General features: G+C 42.4%; 1 protein-coding gene across 3 annotated transcripts in view; it reads left to right on the top strand.

The window, feature by feature from the left end:
* DARS1 (aspartyl-tRNA synthetase 1) overlaps positions 1 to 22,901 on the top strand; it is a 137,185-nt gene extending 114,284 nt beyond the window's left edge. For all 3 annotated transcript variants that reach the window (XM_053259634.1, XM_053259627.1, XM_053259644.1), the window contains 9 exons: positions 4,061 to 4,172; positions 6,038 to 6,172; positions 7,712 to 7,859; positions 10,021 to 10,167; positions 14,057 to 14,099; positions 14,492 to 14,572; positions 16,666 to 16,777; positions 20,068 to 20,139; positions 22,369 to 22,901. In XM_053259634.1, the coding sequence (XP_053115609.1) occupies positions 4,061 to 4,172; positions 6,038 to 6,172; positions 7,712 to 7,859; positions 10,021 to 10,167; positions 14,057 to 14,099; positions 14,492 to 14,572; positions 16,666 to 16,777; positions 20,068 to 20,139; positions 22,369 to 22,460 (942 nt within the window). In that variant the 3' untranslated portion in view covers positions 22,461 to 22,901. The remainder of the gene's footprint in view (positions 1 to 4,060; positions 4,173 to 6,037; positions 6,173 to 7,711; positions 7,860 to 10,020; positions 10,168 to 14,056; positions 14,100 to 14,491; positions 14,573 to 16,665; positions 16,778 to 20,067; positions 20,140 to 22,368) is intronic.
* Positions 22,902 to 23,558: the final 657 nt, after the last annotated feature.

The following is a 23,558-nucleotide window of genomic DNA, read 5'->3' as shown; positions in this document are numbered from 1 at the left end:
GTTCCATCTAGGGACAAACTAGCCCCTATTGTCCATTTTGTACAAACTTGCATGTTGTATTCAGTCTTTAAGCTGTGAAACTGGCATTTGAATTGGAAGATTACATAGTATGCAATGCTGGCCTAATAACCAGGCAGTTTTGTTGGGATTTTCACTGAATGCTCCACAGTTCTGAGACCTGGGGAAAGTATAGTATAGTACAGTAGTTCAAATTCCATGTGCTAATTATTATTATTTTATTATTTATCAGTTTTATACCACCTGATATGTAAATCTCTAGGCAATGTACAGATCTAATTAACAGTAGATCTCATGTTCCTAAATATTTTTTACTGGATTAGAACATATTTGTCAGGAGTTAGTTCACTATGTTGGGGTTTATTTAGTCATACAGAAATAAGTTTTAAAATAATGTGTCTTTCGTGAACTTTCAGGCTGGAAAAGATAAACATTAAGTAGTAACCAAATGCTGGTTATTGACCACAGTTGCCTATGAACCAGGAGTCTAAAAATGAATTATCGGTACAACTTGAATGAATACACGGAATAATGTGTTTTGGATTGCTTATGACCCTATCAGAATTATTAGCCATGATGGCCTTTGATCATGACTAGCTTTCACCGCAGAAAACCAGCTTATCATGTGTTTCAAAAAAACTTTAAAATGCATAAGGAGAGGAGAGCTGGTCTTGTGGTAGCAAGCATGACTTGTCCGCTTAGCTAAGCAGGGTCTGCCCTGCTTGCATATGAATGGGAGACTAGAAGTGTGAGCACTGTAAGATATTCACCTCAGGGGATGGAGCCGTTCTGGGAAGAGCATCTAGGTTCCAAGTTCTCTCCCCGGCATCTCCAAGATAGGGCTGAGAGAGATTCCTGCCTGCAACCTTGTAGAAGCCGCTGCCAGTCTGTGAAGACAATTCTGAGTTAGATAGACCAATGGTCTGACTCAGTATATGGCAGCATCCTATGTTCCTAAGCAACAGTGACCATATGGTGACCAAACAACTTTGTCTTAATTCTAAAAAATTTTCTCTGAAGTAAAGGACTGACAGCTAGAAATGAAAAAGACAGTTTTCCTATGGCAGTACTCCTCTTTTAGACACTTGGCTCGCCTTCCAAGCCATGCCTTTATCACCAGGGCAATAGGGCCACAGCCCCTCTTTGGGCCTGACATGCTCCTACAGCCCTAACAACAAGGTTGCTGGAGGCTGTTTCGCTCTGCCTCGCTTTCTTGCTCAGGCTCCAGGGCTGTTCATTGCCACTTTTGAGCTTATGAGCCCCCATATTGTGGGTAGAGGCCTCCACACATTTGATTTACATCAGGTTGACTTTGAGTGGAGGGGAGGTCTTTTAAATCATGGCTAGTGTACTGATCGACATATAGATTTCTTAATTGTTAAGTCAGTTTGATTGGTGAATGTTGCAGCCGTAGCTAATTGCCAAATGTTACTCTTATAAATATAGAAGATGTACAGTAGTTAGTGACCCCTTTTAACTGGAACTGTTTTCAAACTAGTATGCAGTTTAGATCCAGCAGTATTTAGTTCCTTCGAGCACATTTCATTTGGGGCTCAGGAATAAGCCTGTGCTCATGCATTTCCTTCTCCCCTGCACACACAGCTTCTTGGTTTGATGATGCTATAATGTGATGGTACATCAGACCATGGCAAACTATGGTTTAATCAGACTACGAAATAATTAAGCTGCTGTGTGCATGAGGGCAGGTGGAGGTGGGACAAGGGGCTGTATCAGCACTCATTCTTGGTTCCTGAACCATGGTTTGAAGAATCCTGTGAATGCAGACGTGGTAACAAAAGAGGCCATCAAACTATATATGATGTATCCAGGTTGCAGTAACTGCCTCAAAAGCCAGTGTCCTTACTAGAAAATACTGTTTAAATTCTCAGTTACATTCAGTTGGATGTTTATCTTTATCTGCAGGTTTATCTTGAAAACAAAGAGTGAGGTGTCCTTTGGTGGTGCAGGGGATGCCAGAGCACAGATTATCAGTTGTTTTAATCTATAATTCTCTTGAGAGTGCTTTGTTTGCTGAATTATTGTTGGGACACTTGGTGCCTAGTACATCACATGCTGTAATTCTCATGTATTTTGCATAGATGCTGTAAAGATGTGCTTTTTGCTTTGGTAGTTTTGTCAGGGCTTCATTTCCACCAAATAGAGGGTTGCTCTGAACTCTGAGATTTGTACCTTGAAGAACCCAGCATGTCTGTGGTTAACTGCTCTGTTAGCCAAAAAACCCTACCAGATTGTCCCAGTCACTTTCTTTCTTGCTATTTTAGTTACTAGAACCTCCCAATGAAGATGAGCCTTGGTTTAAAGAATGCAGTCTGTTCTATGTTTTGTTTTTTCAAACCGCCCCCCCTTTTTTTAAAAGAGTAGTTATCACACTTGTATTGGTTTATGTACACCTGTGGCTTGTCATGTGAAAAACCACACGTCTCCTCAACCTAACTGAAATCTTGAAAAAACATAGTAGTAAACAGAGCACTGACGCACATCCTTCCTTGGTTTAAAAAAAACAAAAAAAACAACCACACACACACACACACACACACACACACACACAGAAAAAAGAACCTGCAAGTACTGTAGACTAGTGTACAACTGAAAGTTCCACATTCTCGGTGTGCTCGTGGTAGAAAGACCAGTTGTGAGTTTGCTATTAACTCTATTTCTCAACACTCCCCACCACCACCACTTGTTTTTCTTCACACTAAACCTCAGGGCTGTACTGTGTTAATCATTTCACAAGCAAGCAATCCCCATGGCATTTGAAGAGTCTCAAGCTTGCCTGTTATTTTAAGAGAATCTTGATGTTGGAGAAAAAGTGGGTAGGGGGAGGAAGACCTCGGTGAGTGTGGATATCGCCTTGTGCTGTGTACCGAACCCAGTGTTTGCTGCATAGGTCTCATAGTATCTATGCAGCATCCTTCCATTAGTACTGTGTAACCTTTCATTGGCTGGCATCGGGAGCAAGGAAGTGCAGGTGCAGTGAGAGGACCAGAGCAACAGCCCTTCCCAAGTAACTGCAGTGGTGTACCAGGGAAGGGGCAGTGTTTGACACCACCTGAAAATATGTCCCACAGCCTTGGGGACATATTTTTGGGTGGCATAGAGGGAAACCATTCCCCTTCCTGGGAAAGGCAAGGTTGTGAAAAATCACCCTTCCCCAGTGCACTATTGCAGTTACCTGAGAAATGCTGTTAGTCTGTTTTTCTTACTGTACCAACATTTCCTTGTGCTGGATGTTAGGAATGTGCATGGAACCAGTTTGGCACTACCTTCCTGGAGCACCAAACCAGTGCCATCCAGTGACATTTGAATCAGTTTGGAGGGCAGAGGGCTTGCTTTAAATGACAGGGAAGGCACTGCCTACCTGTCAGCTCCTGCCCTGCCACTTTTCCCCTGCTGGCAGTCTCCAGAAAAGCGAGTGCGCATGCGCACGTCACAAACATGCGGGAGCTGACAGGTAGGCAGTGCCTTCCACCCCAGTCGGCCAGAGTGCACAGACCAGTTCCATGCACATTCCTACTGGATGTCAACCATTGTCTTTTTAAAATAAGTTTTAACAACTTCGTGCTTTCATCTACATTTGTAGCTTATATGTCTGTCTGTCTGTCTGTCTGTCTGTCTGGGCTAATGCAGATTAGGGAAGATTATACCATTAGTGGGAGCATGCCAGAAATGTTCTCCTACAGAAGAAAGTTTGTATCTTAAAAGCAAGCATATCTGAATACTGTGCCTACTGTATATATCTCTGTTTCACTGTCTCTGTGTGTGTGTGTGTGTGTGTGTGTGTTCACAGTATATGAATATATATATTCACAGTAAGGGTTCCATTTTCCCCAATTGTTAATACAGATTTTCAGCTGTTACGCTAATGTGCAAACACGTCTCTAAAGCTTCACTCTGCAGGCCCTTGGGCAATAAAATATTCTTGAGGTACTAGTTTAATGATTCCATTGTCCTGACCAAGGCAAATGGTGTCCAGCAAGTGAAATTTCATTAGGATTTGTAACCTAATTTCCTCACTCTACAGACCTCAACTAGCCAAGCTGTCTTTCGCCTCCAATCTGGTATTTGCCAGCTTTTTCGAGAAACTCTCATCCACAAGGGGTTTGTGGAAATTCAGACTCCAAAGATCATTTCTGGTATGTGCTTCTTGTTTATAATACATTCAAATAAGTTCATACTTCAGAGGCTGAGAAGACGGGAGTTCATTGTTGAAGAAGAAAGCATTAACTGAAGTTAGTCATTAAATGCACATTTAAAATCACTCTCTTAGTTGCAGCTGTTCTCCTTTGAAACAATATCTGTTGTAAAAAGTCTGTGTGCCGCCCTCTCCAAAGTGCTGTGTGTACTAGAAATCCTACCCATCTTCACAGACTTATTACTTAGCTTGTCACACTACTGTTTTCATCTTTTAAGTAAAAGAGTAGACTACAGTAAAAGCAAGTGTTCAACTGCTCATAAAACAAACCATGTTGTATAGTTACAGCACTCGACTCATGTGCCAGACTGAACCTGCAAACTGATAGCACCACTGATGTATGGGCTGCCTGCATATCCCATATAATCACCATTGACCAGCAGAAAATCCATATACAAACACACATATTCCTACATTCAGAACTACAGGATCATCATGCATAATTATTAAACAAACAGTGCTAAGCCATTCAAATTATGTCATTTTGGTCAACTTGTGTCAAATGGTACAAGCAGTACAGCAAAACTTTGAAACTCCATCAGAAATAGATGGATTCTGATCTGATAGAAAGTAAGAGAGAGAGAACTCATCAGACCTACCTGGCATTTTAACTAAAATAGGTGTAATAAAAGTAGAATGAATATGTTGGTAATAAGAAGACTACAAAAGAACATGTTCCACAGTTTCCACTTTACTCGTATCACAAGGACAGGTTCACTCAGTAAATTGAATGTTGCAGTATTTTCCCTCAAGCAGAACTGATGGTAAGGCATTAAAACATGCCAGTGTGAATGTGCTCTGAAGATTCAGGACTGTAAGATTAAAGAGGTATCTGGCTGGAGTAAATCTGAGCCTAGAACTCCCAAAGCGAGAGTGGATGAAGACCAAACTCAAATCTTTTTGCAACTCATTGCAAAATGATCATATATGTTGTCTAATAGTCATTTTAGCTTTATAATAGCCCAAAGATATTTTAAAAATGGGGGTAAACCCATATGTCAAAAGTTTTTCCAACAAGGGCTTCCTCCAAATGGTTGAAAAACATTTACCAGACTTAATGGGTCCAAACCCAACGGTGGGGGGGGGGGGGGAATTAGCCAAAAATTAGACACAAAACTAAGCCCAGGCCTCAGTTATAATTCAGCCCAGTTCCAAGTGCAAAGATGCATTGTAAATGCAGTGTGGAATCGAAAATATATATCTCAAAAAGTTGGATTGAACCACTTCAAGGGGGCCATAGTTATGATAAGCACACCATATGCATGCCATACAAGAATTGTGATACAACTTTTACCTCAAAGACCTTGATGGCTGAAGGAATATGATGCCCTCCGTTAGTATCATAGTTGTCTGAAGTGGGAGTGGAAATTGTATAAAACAAGGATTATAACACCCATTCTTCCTCTGCCCTTCAAGCATCATTTGAATGGTCTTGCCATTTTCCTCCTGTTCTGGTTGTTTTTGTGCCACAGAATAGAAACCAGTTGAGTCCTGTGCTGAGGTGGGTGGAAGGCCCTGCTATCCTCAAGGCCAGTCACCAGTTTGAAGGTCTTGGCTCATTGACCCCATGCTGCTGAACTGGGTGCTGTAAACCAAGTACCTTATAGTTAGTGGTGATGGCCTATCTGTGGAAGAAAGTGTTTGAGAAATAGAAGAAAGATCTTAACTCCATGTAAAATTCAGTCAAGCCTGTTTTAGGCCTCATATTTGTTTGTTTAGAGAGAGCTGGGTGCTTAATGCTAAAAGCGGCCCTAAATGGAACTTGCTGCTGTCTGACAGATAATTGTTTGACTCCTTTGCTTTCAGCTGCGAGTGAAGGTGGTGCCAATGTGTTTACTGTTTCCTACTTCAAAAGCAGTGCCTATCTTGCACAGTCCCCACAGCTTTACAAGCAGATGTGTATTTGTGCTGACTTTGACAAGGTTTTCTGTATTGGGCCAGGTAAGGTTGACTCCATTTTTTATCTTTGTTACTAATGCAGCAATCATGTCTCTAGAGTAAGTGTGCACTAAATGTTGGGATGTGCATGCACTGAGCCTTGCAAATCTTTTTTTTCTCCCTTCTAATTTGGAAACCAAACAAAAGTTCCATGTGAATGATGCTGATCCATACGGCAGCTTGACAGGGTGTGCAGGAAAAACTATAATATTCTGATATGAGAACCGTAAGCAGCACAATGGTGTCCTCTAGTGGCTGTTGCTGCATCATACAGCAGCTTCAGATAATGAGTCTGCCAATGTCTGTAATGCAGGACTACAAGTTTGACAGTGTCAGAGGTTTATTCATATATCCTTGCTGAAAATAAATACATTTTAAAGTTAGACTGTGCAAACTATTTTAATGCTCTGATTTTCACAGCATAGTAATTCTATGTTAGCCACCTAGTTTCTCGAAAAAGCTGTTTATCTTCTCAGTCCTCTAGAAGCACCAAGCCCAACATTACTCAGGGTTATTTGTGTTCCTCTTTGCATTGTGGAGAAGCTGGTACACCACCACCCTCTTCCAGTTACACAAATGGTAGAATATATGCGTCAAGTTCTGTATGCTGATGCTAGATTTTATTTATTTTTTAAAAAAATTAAGAAAAGAAATTGCACAAACAGATGTTAACAGACATTCTGGATCATAGGTACCATACTTTTAGGGGTAAAGCTGCAGTGTAAAGAGGTAATTGAGCCTAGTTTGGGTAATGCATTACAAGATGCAGAAACTGTTTAAGACAATTACATCAGCTTCTTTCTTTTTCTTTCTTTCTGGTTAAAATAATTTCTGGGTTATACTTTGCACAGCTGTGGGAATCTGATCCCTACAAACCATTCGTGCAAGGGACTTGAGTCTTTAGTGATGCCTTACCTGCACTATCAATATTATGCTTCTGAAGGGCAACTACAGGACTAGCATGGGCCATGCAGCCCATGTAGAAGCTGTGTGATTAATGCTACTTCTGGTTAACTATACAGACCCCAAACTAAGAGCATGAAGAGCTACTGAATGGATTTCTCCAAAGGCTATGATCTTGTAAACCGGTTGTGAAGAAGAGTCCCACTAGTGTAAACTCTTAGACTTCTACGATTTCTGCATACTAACTAGTCTGTGGACTGTGTTGTATTTCAAAAACAGATTTTCCCCCGTAATAGAATGTCTACAGTTATATTTAAAATCCAATATTGTTTCCAAAGATGGCTTTTATTGCCAGTGGTTCTATGCTAAGAAATATTTTGGGAAGAAAAATGAACTTGAGACTACAGATAGCTGCAGATCCTACCCAGTTCTTCATTTTGGTATTTGTGAAGCTCCTCTTTGGTGGGGCAAATGGACTTCTGCTTCAGTTAAGGACTCTTGTCCTGCTTGGTCACTCACAACAGTAGTTTGGTGCTACAGTTTCTTTCTGAGGCTAGTTTTAATTACACTGATTGACTTATTTGTTTACCATTTAAAAAATGAAATGTAGGAAATGTGTTTTGCTTTTTTATTGTGTAGTATTTAGAGCAGAAGACTCAAATACTCACAGACATTTGACAGAGTTTGTTGGACTGGATATTGAAATGGCCTTTAACTACCATTATCATGAAGTGGCGGATGAGATCGCTGACACCATGGTGCAGATATTCAAAGGACTCCAAGAAAGGTAAAAAGTGTGTGTGTGTGTGTGTGTGTTTACACACATAGATAGATAGACAGATAGATAAAGTGCTGTCAAGTCGGTGCTGACTCATAGTGACCACATAGATAGATTCTCTCCAAGATGATCTGTCTTCAGCTCATCCTTTAAGGTCTCTCAGTGGTGCATTAATTGCTATCATAATTGAGTCCATCCACCTTGCTGCTGGTCGTCCTCTTCTCTTTCCTTCAACTTTTGCCAGCATTATGGACTTCTCAAGGGAGCTGGGGTTTCACATAATGTGTCTGAATTATGATACTTTGAGCCTGGTCATTTGTGCCTCTAGTGAAAATTCTGGATTGATTTGTTCCATGATCCATTTGTTTGTTTTCCTGGCTGTCCATGGTATCCTCAAAAATCTTCTCCAGCACCAAAGTTCGAAAGCGTCAATACTTTTTCTATCTTGCTTCTTCAAAGTCTAGCTTTCGCACACATAGACATTGAACAAAAATGAGATCTAAAACTACTAGTAAATACACTTTTGCAAGCAGCCATATAGAGCCTAGAGCCTAAGCAGATTGGACACAGAAGGTCACTGACTGGATGTCACAATCTTTTCCATGCTTTAAAAGCATCCATGGGGGCGGGGAGGAGGGACCCTCTCATTTGATTGGAGTAGGACGTTTCTCTCGCGCGTGTGCACCTCTCTCCCTAGCTGCTATCTTTCTTTTCTAGTGTAGGTCTAATAACAGCTTCAGGAGTGGCAGTGTAGTTTCGATTAACTACTTGGGAATAAGAGTCAAATCCTATCCTCTCAACCCACCCACCCCCATCCCGGGCTCCTCAGACAACATTAACTAATGGAGTTGAGTGCTATTAGTCTAGTGACAATTAACATATAGAACATTTTAAAGGGATTAGATAAATTGCTGAATGGGTCTGTTACTAGCTAGCAGCCATGGTAGCTAGAAAACGTGTTATACCTCATTGTCCGCAGTCTGACACTATGCTTCTGAGAAAAGAACAGGAGATGACTCAGTCAGGTCCTGTTGATGAGCTTCCCAGGACATCAGGCAAGCAGCAAACCACTCTTGGCTATGGACTGCTCAGCTAGACAATCCTGATAGAGCAAAGGCCTGCAGAATAACATTTCAGAATTCACGTTGAAGTCTGAGAACTAGTGGATAGAAATAAGCTTCAGGTAGCTGTTTCGTTTTTCCAGACCAGTGACAGCTGGCATCCATTTTCCAAAGCTATGCCACGTTGCATTGGCCACAAAGCACAAGGTGAAGCCACCTTTTTAGCTTGGGAGTTTGGATGGGAGAACCTGAGCTGTTGCCTTCTGCTCTTCTGCTGTGGCTATTTGTTTTGAGTATTTTTCTGATGTGTTTTTTCTTCTGGCTACAGCTTCTTGGACTTAGAAGTCTAGTTGTCTTAGAAGACAACTTGTAGGGCAGCACAAGCTACATCTTTTGGCTTGAAAAGGTGTCCAGAAGCCTTGCTGGCACATGTAGGGAAGTTTCCATGTGGCCACTTAGATTAGAGTAATTGGCCAACATCCCCACTAACAGTGTGGAGAGGTGTTGCGTGGAAAACGTTTCTGTAGTGTTTCATAACTGAGGGTCATGCTGCATGGGCAAGGAAAATCACCTCTTTCCCCCCTGGTGCTATTTCACACAGCTATCAGGGACATATTTTGCATGTTAACTAGCACTGTCTATGGGAGGAGAGATTACAAAAATCATTGCCCCCACTTGCGCATGCAACTCTCTTTTACTAAGCACTGCAGAGACGCTTTTCGTGCATCACCTCTGCACCATTAGTGGGGATGTTGGCCAGTGTCTGTACGTAATTTTTTGTGTTTATATAAACACAAAAAATGTTGGGGTTTTTTGCAGAGGACTTTTAGAGGATGAGTACTAATAATCTCTATAAGCTGAGGGCTTTGATCTTTAGGATAGTGATTACTAGTTTTGACCAACTTTGTTGGGTATTTAAAAAGGAAAGGAAACAGCGAGAGTCAGAAGTTTGGTCATATTATCTTAAAAACTGTTCAGTCTTAACAAGAGAGTCAGAAAAGTAGCAATTTAAATGTTGTATGGTGTCAGAGTAAGCTCTTGTGGCAAAGAGAGGTAGTGCCATTGTATTCTGTCTTCTTTGTAGAAAATTGCTTTCTCTTTATGCCCAGATTTCAGACGGAAATTCAGGCTGTGAGCAAACAGTTTCCATGTGAACCATTCAAATTCTTGGAGCCAACTCTGAGGCTGGAGTATCGGGAGGCTCTCGCTATGCTTCGTGAAGCTGGAGTAGAGATGGGGGATGAGGATGATCTCAGGTACATTCATGTTGTCGTTGGAAGCTCTTAGTGCCACCAACTGGTGTGCAGATGTAATCAGGTCTGAAACTACGTTTGGACTCCATCCTGTTGCAAAGATCGCTCATGCTTTGCAGTGACTGAGATTCTCACCTAAGGCCTCTTATCACAGGCTCCTATGTCTTTGGGAATTGCCACAGTTGTGCAGACTTGAGCAGAACAGAGGAGCATTTCATTACACTGAGCAAACTCCCCTTGTAGAAGGAATGGCCTGCATGAAAGAGCCCCTGCTGCAGTGCTCTGTTCCTTTCCAGGTAGCACATTGTTGAACACCTGGAGTGGGAAACTAGAGCAAAAACCAAAGCGCTCATTCCAGATGATGATGCGGGCGGGGGCGGGGTTAGCAGCAAATGAACAGTGCTATTTGGTGTTTGTTTTGCTCTCCAGCATGCCTCCTCCCCTTGTTCTTGAGCAAACGAGGAAAACGCTCTACCTCTCTCAGAGGAGCAAGGACACTGACAGCTCAAAACATATATGATTTTCTTTCACTCTGCTGGAAATTTTACACAAAACTGAATATTCTTTATCTCACTCTGAAGCATTCTGAAACAACACATTTAGTGGCAAAAAGTTGATTGGATTATTTGCCCAAAGCAAATATTTTCGGTCTAATTAATCAACAGGTAATTAGCCTACTGATTATATTTGTCTTGCATGCATGATGAGTAAACCTGCCTCTTATGTTCCTTATGTTTGTAGAACAACCTTAATGGCTCACTTGTGCGCATGTTTACTCAGATACGCTTCTCACTGAAGTCAGTGGGAAGTGAAGTCAGTTACTCCTAAGCAAGTGTGCATGGGATTGCACCCTTAATAACTTCGAAGCAAATATTACTCTGGCACACTATAGTGTCTGAATAAATGAGACAAATCTCCATGTAACTCTGTGTGTCAACTTACATTCTGTCTTTTGTTTGCCAAACGACAGTCATGCATTTTTGTAGTGCATGTCACTTCAAGATTAAAAAACAGACCAACCCCTAACTCAAAAGAAGATTGTACAGAATTGACTCCTGTCGTACAGCATTGCTGCCTCCCAAGTTGGAACTGTATTTTTTTTCCAATCTCAAGAGCACTTTCAAGTCTGTGAAGGATTGCAGTCTGTTTTCCCAATTATAGCATGTCTAAGGTGACAGCTTCCTTTGTTCCCAGTTACACGCTGTGGAGTATTGAAGAAGTATACAGGCACAACTCTCCCCCACCATCCCAGGACACTGGCATAGTCACAGCAGGAAATCAGGTGTGCATGCTCTATTGGTGCCCGTCTTTGGGCTGAAATGCACATTGAGCAAAACGATGTGAAAATAATCCTTCTGACACAATACCAATTCAGACTGTTCTCTTCATTTTTAAAAACAGAAAACAAAAGCAGACTTGTATGTGCACATCAGACAGAAGGCCAGAAAAATATCTCCTCCTCCTCTTCTTTGTTTCATGGATAGAGAACACTCAGTACATTCAATCTGAAGTGGTGCAATCCCAGAAGGTCTGCCGCGTGGTTTTTCTGAACATATAGCTTGGCTCTTCCAATACCTGAAGGAAAAATTCAAACTAACACAATTATTTTTTGTAATGACACACATAAAGCTAGGACAGTGATGCTCTCTCTGTGATCTTCCACCTAAAGCAACTGTCACTATGCATTATACAGCCCACTCTGCATAGTGGACTGTGTAATCTGGGATGGCCTATTCAGTGTCAATCATATGGCCAAGCAGAGACCAACAGAGGCTGAGCTCTCCTGCAGGTTTCAACACCTATCCTGATATCTCAGTTGAAGATTACATAAGAACAGCCCTGCTGGATCAGGCCCAAGGCCCATCTAGTCCAGCATCCAGTTTCGCACAGTGGCCCGCCAGATGCCTCTGGAAGCCACAGGCAGGAGGGTGTGCCCTCTCTCCTGCTATTACTCTCCTGCAACTGGTACTCAGAGGCATCCTGCCTGAGGCTGGAGGTGGTCTTTAGCCCTCCAACTAGTACCCAGTGATAGACCTCTCCTCCATAAAATTATCCAAACCCCTCTTACGGCCATCCTGGTTGTTGGCTGTCACCACATCTCATGACAGAGAATTCCACAAGTTGATTATGCCTTGTGTGAAAAAGTACTTACGTTTGTTGGTCCTAGATTTCCTGGCAATCAATATCATGGGATGACCCCTGGTTCTAGTGTTCTGTGAGAGGGAGAAGAATTTCTCTCTATCCACTTTCTCCACACCATGCATGATTTTATAGACCTCTATCATGACTCCCCACAGTCGTCTTTTTTCTAAACTAAAAAGCCCCAGGTGTTGTAGCCCTGCCTCATAAGAAAGGTGCTCTAGGCCCCTGATCATCTTGGTTGCCCTCTTCTGCATCTTTTCCATTTCTATAATGTCCTTTTTTAGATGTGTTAACTAGAATTGTACACAGTACTCCAGGTGTGGCCGCACCATAGTTTTGCATAAGGGCATTATAATATTAGCCGTTGTATTTTCAATTCCCTTCCAAATTCCACATTTGAGTTCTTTGAGGACTCTTGGATGGATGCCATCCGGCCCTGGTGATTTGTTAGTTTTCAGTTTTTCCAGACAGTTTAGAACATCATCTCCTGTCACTTCTATCTGACTCAGTTCTTTAGCCTCCATCCCCAAAAAGCCTGGTTCAGCAACAGGTATATGCTCAGTATCCTCTGCCTTGAAGACGGATGCAAAGAACTACCGTGTTTCCCCGAAAATAAGACATACCCATAAAATAAGCCGTAGCAGGATTTCTAAGCAGTTGTGCAATATAAGCCATACCCCAAAAATAAGACATAGTGGTGATCTCTCCTGGCTCAGCAGCAGGCTGCTTGCTGAAGCTTTTCCCCTATCCCCCTGGTGTTTGTGTGGGGTGATAGAGACCCACAGACAGGGGCGTAACGATACCGGTAGGGGTGGCAGGCTGCAAGCTGAGGCATACGGTAGAGGGAAGTACGGTAAACATCTCCTCAGAAAATCTCCTCCTCAAAAATCTCCCCTCCTCCTGGCGGTGGCGGGCAGCGGCGAGAGTAAGCGCGGCGGTGGCGGGAGGCGGCGAGAGTACACTGGGAAGCGACGCCGGGCCAGACGGCAGGCCTCGGCGTCGCTCTGCACACTCCTGCCCGACACCGCCGTGCTTACCGCCAGGAGGAGGGGAGATTTTTGAGGAGGAGATTTTCTGAGGAGATGTTTACCGTACTTCCCTCTACTGTATGCCTCAGCTTGCAGCCTGCCACCCCTACCGGTATCGTTACGCCCCTGTCTGTGGGTCTCTATCACCCCACACACACACCAGTAAAGCTACTGCTCCCCAACACTGACCAGCAACAGTCTGTGGGTCTCTCTCAACTATAATTGAATAAATGTAGATTGTTGTACCACACTTAATAAAAATAAGACATTCTCTGAAAATAAGCCATAGTGTGTCTCCTTGAGGAAAAATAAATATAAGACAGTGTCTTATTTTCAGGGAAACACGGTAATTTAGCTTCTCTGCAACCTCCATATCCTCCGTAATAATCTCTTTCACTCCCTCATTGTCTAAGGGTCCAGCCACCTCCCTGGCAGTCTTCCTGCTTCTGATTGTCTGCTCCAGATTGTGTAGAGGTAGTCTGCTCCAAACAGTCTGCTCCAGATTATCTGGAGGTGCTCTTAACCAATAATTTGGTTTCACATTCTGCCAGAATTGAGCTAAAACATTAAAAGACATGAGTGGATACATGCATATATCATGTCATTTGTAGGGTTTAAAATGTTGTGAGGGACAGCACACTAAATCTATACTCCATATAGTTTGCAAACTCAGTAAAGGTCATGAACTGCTTTAATCTGACTGTGACAATCTTTGTTTTCAGTACACCAAGTGAAAAGCTCTTGGGCCGTCTGGTAAAGGAAAAGGTAATGCTTTCCTTCTTTCTTTCTTTCTCTTTCTCTCTTAAGGCTAATTCCTTAAAATGATAGCAAATCAGTCTTTATTATTTATTGTAGTAGTTTAATATGAAATGTGAGTATATTTCCTACAAAGAATTGATACATATATTTGTAGCATGGCGTTCATATATTATAATATATAGTTTTTATCTTTGTAGTGTATTGTCCTAGAGACTGGATGATACTTTAAGTATGTTGTAATTAATGGATTTTCAGTCACATGTCTTAATATTTCCTCCTTGTTTGTACAAAAGTTTTCAACAGACATTTTAACACCAAGGTTGTTGTATGTGTTAAAAAAAGCATTTTCTTTTCTAAAATATCTCATGCTAATTTTATTAACATGTGGTCTTCTTCAGTATGACACAGACTTCTATATTCTTGATAAATATCCCCTGGCTGTAAGACCATTCTATACGATGCCAGACCCAGCAAACCCTGTAAGTAAACTTTTATGTTACTGTCACTTTTTTGGAAAATGTTGTGAAATACTGACCAACATTGCAGGCCACTGTAACATCCTAGGGCTGCCTAGCATAGATTCTGTGCCATTTTATTTATTTATTTGATTTCTATACCGCCCTTCCAAAATGGATCAGGGTGGTTTACACAGAGAATAATAAATAAAGATGGATCCCTGTCCCAAAAGGGCTCACAATCTAAAAAGAAACATAAGATAGACACCAACAACAGTCACTGGAGGTACTGTGCTGGGGGTGGATAGAGCCAGTTACTCTCCCCCTGCTAAATAAAGAGAATCACCACATTAAAAGGTGCCTCTTTGCCAAGTTAGCAGGAATGACGATAAATCTGTCACATGTTTGCAGTCAGGTGCTAGTATGGGGTCATTCTGTCAAAATTAAAATGGATCTTTGCCATTTGTCTATTATCCCGTTGATAATACTTACAGAACAGAGCAGTATATGTTAACCCACTCTCTCTGAGGCTGTTCTGGATCTCACCTGGGCTGTGACCTGATTTTGTCTGCTCCTGTACGAAGGCAGCCACTTGTGGAGTCAGGCATAAAGGGTCAGGCCACGGCCAACAGTATTTGTGTGACCGTTTTGGGAAATATAGGAGGATCTCGATATTTGTGGGGGTTCCGTTCCACGGTACAACCATGGATACAGAAACCACGAATATTGAGACATTGTAGCAATGGGGAATTGTGGATTAGGTTCCCAGTTGGGGGGAAACATCAAATAAGCATCAATTTTCACATGGGAAACACTGGGAAAAGCTGCCTACCATACTTAGCTGCTTCCCCTGAATGCCCCCAAATTGGTTGAAAATCTCCCATTTTTTCTTTCTTTCAAATGGAACCATTTTGAGACTCTGAAACACAAAATGGTATCCAGAAATGAGGTTGGGTGTCTTTTATCCCATCTCAGATACATGGATCCGAGGATCTCGAGATCCTCCTCATCCCAACCCAAGCACTGGTGAAACAATAGCCATTGGTAGTCTTGAACACGTTTATGCTCTCCAGTTCCCCTGTACAGTACAACTGCCCCACACAAAAAGGCTTGCTGGGAGAGAGAGTAATGGCTGGAGAGAACCTACCCTGAGCTGCCATGCCCTAGCTGTACAAAAATCTGTTGAGCCAAATGGAGAAAAGCCCAAAGATATAGGAACCAGATTTAGCTACTACAGTTCGTGCTACTGCTTGAGCTAAAGTGGATTGTTCTTGGCAGCCTGAGCCTACCATTCTAGTATGTGGTGTGAACATTGTCATGAACTCATTAAATGCATACGCTGCCTTCCTGCCCCCTTCTGCTCTTTTATCGATCATAGATGTGTATACATAGTTGACCTTTTAGGTTTTTAGGCTAATAGGTTGTTTTACACTTTTGGTGTGTTAATTCCTAATTTGTGGCATTGCCCTGGGAAAAATTTGAAAAGCAGCTAATAATAAACAAGTTAGTGATTAAAGTTCTGCCCCAGAAAAATGCCAGCCAAATGCCTCTGGAAATTCAGAGCAGGTGATGACCGTTACTCTTTAAGAAATCAAAATTCAATTTAGCCTTTGTAGCTCATACTGCTGCTAATTATGCGTTGGGTAAACTCGTTTCTTTTGTCAGTCCTGAACCTACTGCAAACAATCTCAGTTGAGTGACCCCAATTAGTAATATGAGGAGGAACAAAATCTCTTTCCATGCTGCTCATAATCTTATAAATTTCTACCATGTTCTACCTCCTCAGAAAAAAAAGATGACTAAGCTCTGAACATTTTTGAGTTTTCTCAAACTATAGGCACATACAAATGCAGTTACACTATTGTGTGTGTGTGTTTTTTTTTAAAGGCATCAGATTGAGTTTCAAACTTTGGAAGATCTAAATGATTCTGTTAGGAAATGGTGTGTGCTGAATTTCACCATTCAGATTAAAACAAATTTAAGGTAGCAGAGCCAAGACCCAGAGCTCCGGAATAGTTCTTGTGTTTATATGTACCTATCTGGTTTCTTAGCTGTGCATATCAACTACAGATTTTGCAGTATTCTCCTAGTTGCTAAGTTAGAAATTTTCTTTTCAGAAAACCTCCAATTCCTATGATATGTTCATGAGAGGAGAAGAGATCCTGTCTGGGGCTCAACGAATTCACGATCCACAGCTGTTGACTGAGAGGGCCCTCCATCATGGCATTGGTAATGCTTTTAGCTCTGTCTGTCCAACGATATAAGTTATATTTCTTATTATCAACTTGCAGAATCAATGATATGGAGAGGAGGAGTTAAAGAAAAAAACTGAGGTCTTGGGGTATTTCAAGATGGTAATATATTCCATCTTTTTCACTGATTCTACTGCTATTCTTGAGCAATAGTGCTCTTCTTTATCCTTTAGGGAAAGAAGCTTCCTCCCTCAGCTGGGTGGATGTGTGTCTATGCACACTGTGTCCTTCCAGATAATTGTAATGGTTACAGATTACTAGGAGACAGTCCTTACCACTTAAAAGGAGTGTGTATTTGTGATACTGTTTACTTCTCACTTCTCGGAGATGATATGGCCCCAAATCAAGTCTCAATACTTATAAGTGTGGCTGTATCAAATATTTTAAGCTATCTAGGCAAATGGCATAATGGCCTCACAATGATCTATTATGCATCCTGTTTTCATACCATCATAACAAGAAATAAACTAGCTATATAAGCATTTTAACGATATTCTATTCTAGTCTATGGCTGAAGCATCAGGTAAAGAGATGGGGACAGTCAAGTGGCACAGCCTCCATGCCCTCTTCTTCAGGTTGCAGCACCTAGTGACCAACCTCTTTCGCTCCCCTACAGGCTCTCCCCATAAGCATTTAACTTGTAATAGAAGATAAAGCGCTTATTTTCTCCGCCCCCCCACCCATCCCCAGTAATAAAAAGATTAGCAATTTAAGATTAAATAAATAATCTTTATTTACTTAATAATAAATAAAATTTATTTATTATTTATAAAAGGGAGGAAATTGTGGCCCCACAATTGTGTGTTTACTCACAAGTAAGTCCATTAATCCAGTTGAACAAGCATTATTTTGAGGACTCCCAGGAAAGTGAGTGTAAAATTGCAGCCATGTCATTGGATGAGATGATCAGGCAGAAGGAAAGGGACACAGCCGGTCAGGATTTTCAGGAAATAATTTAGTAACTAGCCAACACGCACAGAGCATCTGTGCGCTCTTTGGGGCTGGCTGTTCCCTTCTCTCTCCTGCCCCACACTCTTGCTTCTCTTCCCCTCCCTCCCCCCCTCTTGCCCTCCCTCCCCCTCCCACTCCTCTCTCTCACCCTCCCCTCCCTCTCACCCTCCTGCCCCAGTCTCTCCTGCCCTCCCTCTCCTCCCCCTGCTTCTGCCCTCCCCCTGCCCCGCTCCTCTCTCCTGCCCTCCCCCTGCCCCGCTCCTCTCTCCTGCCCTCCCCCCGCCCCCACCTTCTGCCCCGGTATCGGGGCTGGCCACCCGCCCACCAGCTGCCTCGGCCCTCAGCTGGGCCCGCCACCGCTTCGCCGCGTCCGGGCCAGGCCCACAGCCACCACCCGTCACCAGGCTGGGCCCGCCAGCAGCCATGGTTCGCAGCGGCCAATTCTCCTCCCCCTGGGTGTGCCAGCCAATCAGGCGCCTCCACAGCCCAACCAATCAGCTGGGCTGCCGGGACGCATTTTCCCTGGCACACCCAGGAGAAATCTATGTATAGATGCATCAGTGAAGTAGAGAGAATGAAGAGAAGCTTGATTTAAAAAAAAAAAAAATCCAAGTTCCATGGAAGTTGCAGTAGGTCAGTCAGCCAGACATGTGTTATTGCAGAACAGAAATGTTTAAATTAAAAAGTAAAAGGTGTTTGCATGTACACATTAAGCACCTTAGGGGTGGTGAAAGGGACAGAGGGAGTGACAGGGAGGGGCCACAATGCTCAGTGTTCACCTTGCTGTGCACAGAAAATGGTGGGATCTATTGATGGGCAAAATAGCTCAGAAACTGCTGTGTGTGGATACCCAAGAATAACTAGCACAAACAGTTTGTTTGTTTCTTTGTTTAACGCATTTGTATACTGCCCAAAAGGCAAGTCTCTGGGCGGTTTACAACAAAACAACAGATGATAAGGTTAAAACATTACAACAATTACAATTTAACACGTTAAAGCTATTAAAAACACAGTTCTTGTACAAACTTACTGAACCACCCACAAAAAATCCCTCCAGCTGGAAATGCCCCTTATTTTTGTATGGCTGCATACACAGTGTTCTGAAAGTTCTCATTTTAAATGAATCATTAGGAGCATTGCAATAATAATAATTTAATGCTGCAACAGTGAAAATAAATTGGGCTTTTATTAACACCTCAGAACAGGTAACCATGTACTTGGAATATTTTTGCAGCAAGCGTAACTTGGAAAATTGCTGTGGCCTAATGACTGGACTATTAATCAAAAAGTGCCGAATTCAAATTTCACCTCTGCCTTGAATTCACTTAATTGCACTAGGGAAGCTACCCTCTGCTCCAGCCCCTCCATTTGTTAACATGGAGGTGATAATGCTGACCCTACCTTACAGGGTGATTATAAGGATTATTTATTTTATTTATTTGTATTTGTTTTACATTTCCACCTTCTGCTAACAGAAACCTAGGTGGTTAACCAGAATAAAATACAATCAAGCACAATAAAAACTAGGATAGAATAAAAATCAAATAAGAGTAGCAGCAGCCCTCAGTTGGGACCTTATACTAACTTATACTAACTCAGCTATCCAAACTAAATGTTTAAGCGCTGTCCTCATGGTGTCAAAGGGTGATTCTGATTCTGCCCTTAGGTTGGAGGCTGGGGTGAACAAGGTGGAGACCAGCGTGTGGGTGGCAGTATTTGAATACTGTTTAAGACTCAACTTTTGCCCAGCTGGGCTGGCCCCCTTAGTTTTGAAGGACCAGTCCCACTCAAGGTGGTTATTATAGCTGAAGAGAAAACATCTCACGTTTGGACCCTTCTCTGAATTCTTAATTGCTAAGGGACATGAACAGGCCATTAGAATGATGGGGCAGCGTATCTTGGATGTTGAAATGCAGGAAGGGAGAAGTAAACTTCCCAGTTGTATTAAGAACTGGTGGGTTACCCTTCCTCAGTCTCCAGCAAGTTATCTTTATAATGTGACATGCCCAACACATGAGAGATCTTTTACTTTGGTTTGTCTCAGTGTTTTCCCATTGGTACAGTTGGAGGGCAGATATAAAAAGATACCTTATCATTTGTGCAGGTGCCCCTGTGTTTCAGGGGAAGTAGAAAATGTGGCACAGATTTTACTTCACTGTGCTTTCTATAGCACTCCATGCAGTAAATTGATTTTACCCCTCTTAGTTAGTTTGCCAGGAAGATCTATGGATAATATTGGTTCTTTTTCCTCTGTTGTGTTTTCCATGATTCTAATGAGAATTAGACATGAAATAAAATAAACTATTTCCTTTTCAGATTTAGAGAAAATTAAGGCTTACATCGATTCATTTCGTTTTGGTGCACCTCCCCATGCTGGCGGTGGCATAGGTAATGTAGCTTATTTCATGTTCTGTTCTAGCTCTGGTTAAACAGCAGATGGAAGGACAGTGTTATGGCAAAGCATTTGAGCATAACCTGGATTTACACGGGGTTTGTGTGTGAGAGAGAGCTACTTTCTAAGCTGCTTATCCTTGAGAATTTATAAAGAAATCCATATTGTAAGAAATCCATATTTGCTTTCTTTTTGTAAAACTACAATTGAGGAAGTAATCAATATTCAGAGGCATGTGATCAAAAAAGAAAATGTTACTGCTGGTTAGCTTTGTTCTTTTCTCCTGTTCCTATCAGGAAATGGTGAATGATGAGGGGTGCGGGGGGGAACAAATTATCTATTTAAGACTTATTCCTAACCTTATAATACAAATATAGTTTTTGTATTATAAGGGTATGAATAAATCTTAAATACTTAGTGCTTTTTTGTTATACTGTTCTCATCTAAAGCTATGTGTTTGCTCAGGGTTCAAAGGACCTGGGCCACCAATTGAAAAGGCCACCAAAAGCCCTGGTGTGCGTGACGTCAAGCTCCGGAGAGCCTCGAGCAAACTCTTCCATGCCCAGGCTCCAGAGAGCCCCGAGTGATCTCTCCCCCAGTCATTTCAGGAAGTGTTTGCTGCCTGACAGCCTTCATTTCTCTTTAACTCCCTTGCTGGAGGGAGAGAAAGGGAAATAAAGGCTGTCAGGGAGCAAACCTGCCTGAAATGCCTGGGGGGAGCTAGCTCGGGCTCTCTAGAGCCGGGCCATACCCCCGTGCGCATGACGTCACACGCACAGGGCATCACTGGGCGGGGGGCGGACACAGGCCACCTTTCGGCTGGCTCTGCACCTGTGTTTGCTCCATACTTGGGACCAAATTGGATGATGTGAGGGAAAACACAGGGTTCCCAATCCTGTCTCTTCCTCCTTATGCTAAGAGGGGAGCTGTGGGCATTTGCAAGAGATAATTGGTTCTTCTAATCCTTAGGATTGCCATATACTGAGTCAGACCCTTGGTCCATCTAGCTCAGTATTGTCCACACAGACTGGCAGCGGCTTCTCCAAGGCTGCAGGCAGGAATCTCTCTTGGCCCTATCTTGGAGATGCCAGGGAGGAAACTTGGAACCTTCTGCTCTTCCCAGAGCAGCTCCATCCCCTAAGGGAAATATCTTACAGTGCTCACACTTCTAGTCTCCCTTTCATATGCAACCAGGATGGCCCCTGCTTCACTAAGGGGACAAGTCATGCTTGCTACCACAAGACCAGCTCTCTTCCCCATAGACCACTTGCTATGTTTTCCTTTGAGTTCCCTCCTTTTCCCAAATTTTAAATGGTATTTTCTATCGGCAGCCCTCCAAAACCAGAAGTATGAGCTGAGGAAAAAGCTGTTGGGCTGGTGGGGAAGAGTGCTTGTGAGAAGAACTTGTGACTAAGAGAGAGTTAGTTAAGCGCGCACACACACACACCGCCAGTTCTCTTCTGCTCCTTGTATTTTATTTTATTTTTGTCTTGATACCTCATGATAGATTAGCTACCATCTGGTTTGGTGTATTTGCTTTTAAATAAAACATCTTGGATGAAGTTGAAGACCTTAAGGGGAAGGTTGAAGGCTCTCATTCAGTTGAAGCAAATGGGGCAGCCTACTGTAAACATGAGGCTCTGGATCAAGGTGACTGTCTTAAAATAAACTAGCTGGCCTGGGTGCAGAGCATCTGCGCCTCTAGTTCTCCCTGCTCCTCCCCTGCACCTCGGTTTTCCCTCTGTTCTCAGCCGCCACTCATTCCCCTCCTGCCTGTCCGCCACTCTCTTTTGCCCGCCTGCCACCAGCATTTTCTTTCCTCTCCCATTGCCACTGGCGTTTTCTTCCCACCCCCGCCTGCCTGCCACCGCCATTTTCTTCCTCCCGCTGCCATTTTCTTTCCCTACTCACCCACAAGCCTGTCCACTTTCCTCTCCCCTGCCGGCAGCTCGCTGCCACACATGGGATTAGTGATGGGTACGCCTTAGAGAAATATATATATAGATAAAGTTGCACATATACCATTAGAAGCAAGGCACTTTGCACTCAGTAAGGACAGCTTCTCTCTTTGGCAAGTGTGACACAAATCCAGTACAAAGCATGAAAAGGTATTGGAGCTCAAACTATCTTCAAAACCCACAGAAAATATAAAGTGGTTGTTTGTTCTCACTTTCTTCTGGTCTAGTGCTGCCTGGTATTCATAATGTTCCATTTAATTTTGACAGGATTGGAAAGAGTTACCATGCTGTTTCTTGGATTGAGCAATGTTCGGCAGACATCTATGTTCCCTCGTGATCCCAAACGTCTAACGCCTTAAGAAAACTTAGGTTTGCTCCCTGCTCTCAGTGACCCAGCATAACTGCAGTGTGCAGCAGAAGGACATCTCCTCTACTGAAGTGCCACAATAACAGAAGTTTGACTTGTTTAATACTAATAATTTAAAGTCAGCTATTTTAACAGATCTGGATTCTAGAGTAGAAAAGATCACTTTTTACGAACCTGTATTAAGCTGAGAGTATTATTATCATGTACTTTAGCAAATTTCTAAACAACTTGAACTTTCATAATAGTTGTGTAATAAAAATTCATTTTTTAACACATGGTAACAATTATAGATCTCAAACTATAACAATTGATCAACAATAAAAGAATTAGAAAGTAGTGGCAAGGATTATCTTGAGAAGCAGCTGGGAAGTAGTGGAATAAGTTTGGTTCTACTAAATTGTACATTCAGGTTACAATAAAACTCCGAAGTATACCTATACTGTTCATCTCTCTTTTTTATATTGTAGAATTGTTCATAAATTCTGGTTCTTGCCTGGTGCTAACAGCTGTGTTCTTATGATGCTCTCATGACTTATGCTTCTGAAACTCCATAATGTTGTCTTGGTTTGGCCTACTAGCAAATAACTATGCACAAATATGATTTCCCTGATCGTTGCTCATTCATGAAGCTTTCTGGATGGTCTTAATGAGTTGTCATTAAGCTCAGCCTAACCTCCCTCACAGGGTTGTTGAGAGTGAAATGAGAGGTGTATGTCTAAATTGCAAACTTTGACTGGTCAATTAGATTGGCAGTTATGAAGCCACTCCCATATGAAAAAGCACGACCACCCTGTAAATCACATATGATCAAAATGTGTTTAAATGTGTGATGCTTGGTAGAAAACTGCCCCTCATGGGAAGCCACCACAAAATATGCCTACTGTGCCAAGGATGAGCTAAATCAAGACTTGTGTGGCCTACACCCCTGCCCCGCTGTAATTCCCAGGTTCTACTGAGTGTGTGTTAAGTTTACAAATTAAGAGTACATCCTCCGGATCTTTAAGTGATCTTGAATATGCAGTCTTGGTGAGATCCTGAATATGGATCACACCAAAGTTGACCTCGTACAGCATTCTTTTAAAGAACCTCA

The sequence above is a fragment of the Hemicordylus capensis genome, chromosome 1 (genome assembly GCF_027244095.1).
Source record: "Hemicordylus capensis ecotype Gifberg chromosome 1, rHemCap1.1.pri, whole genome shotgun sequence".
Taxonomy (NCBI): domain Eukaryota; kingdom Metazoa; phylum Chordata; class Lepidosauria; order Squamata; family Cordylidae; genus Hemicordylus; species Hemicordylus capensis.
The sequence above is the reverse complement of the archived record's forward strand: the minus strand, read 5'-3'. Positions and strand labels throughout refer to the sequence as shown.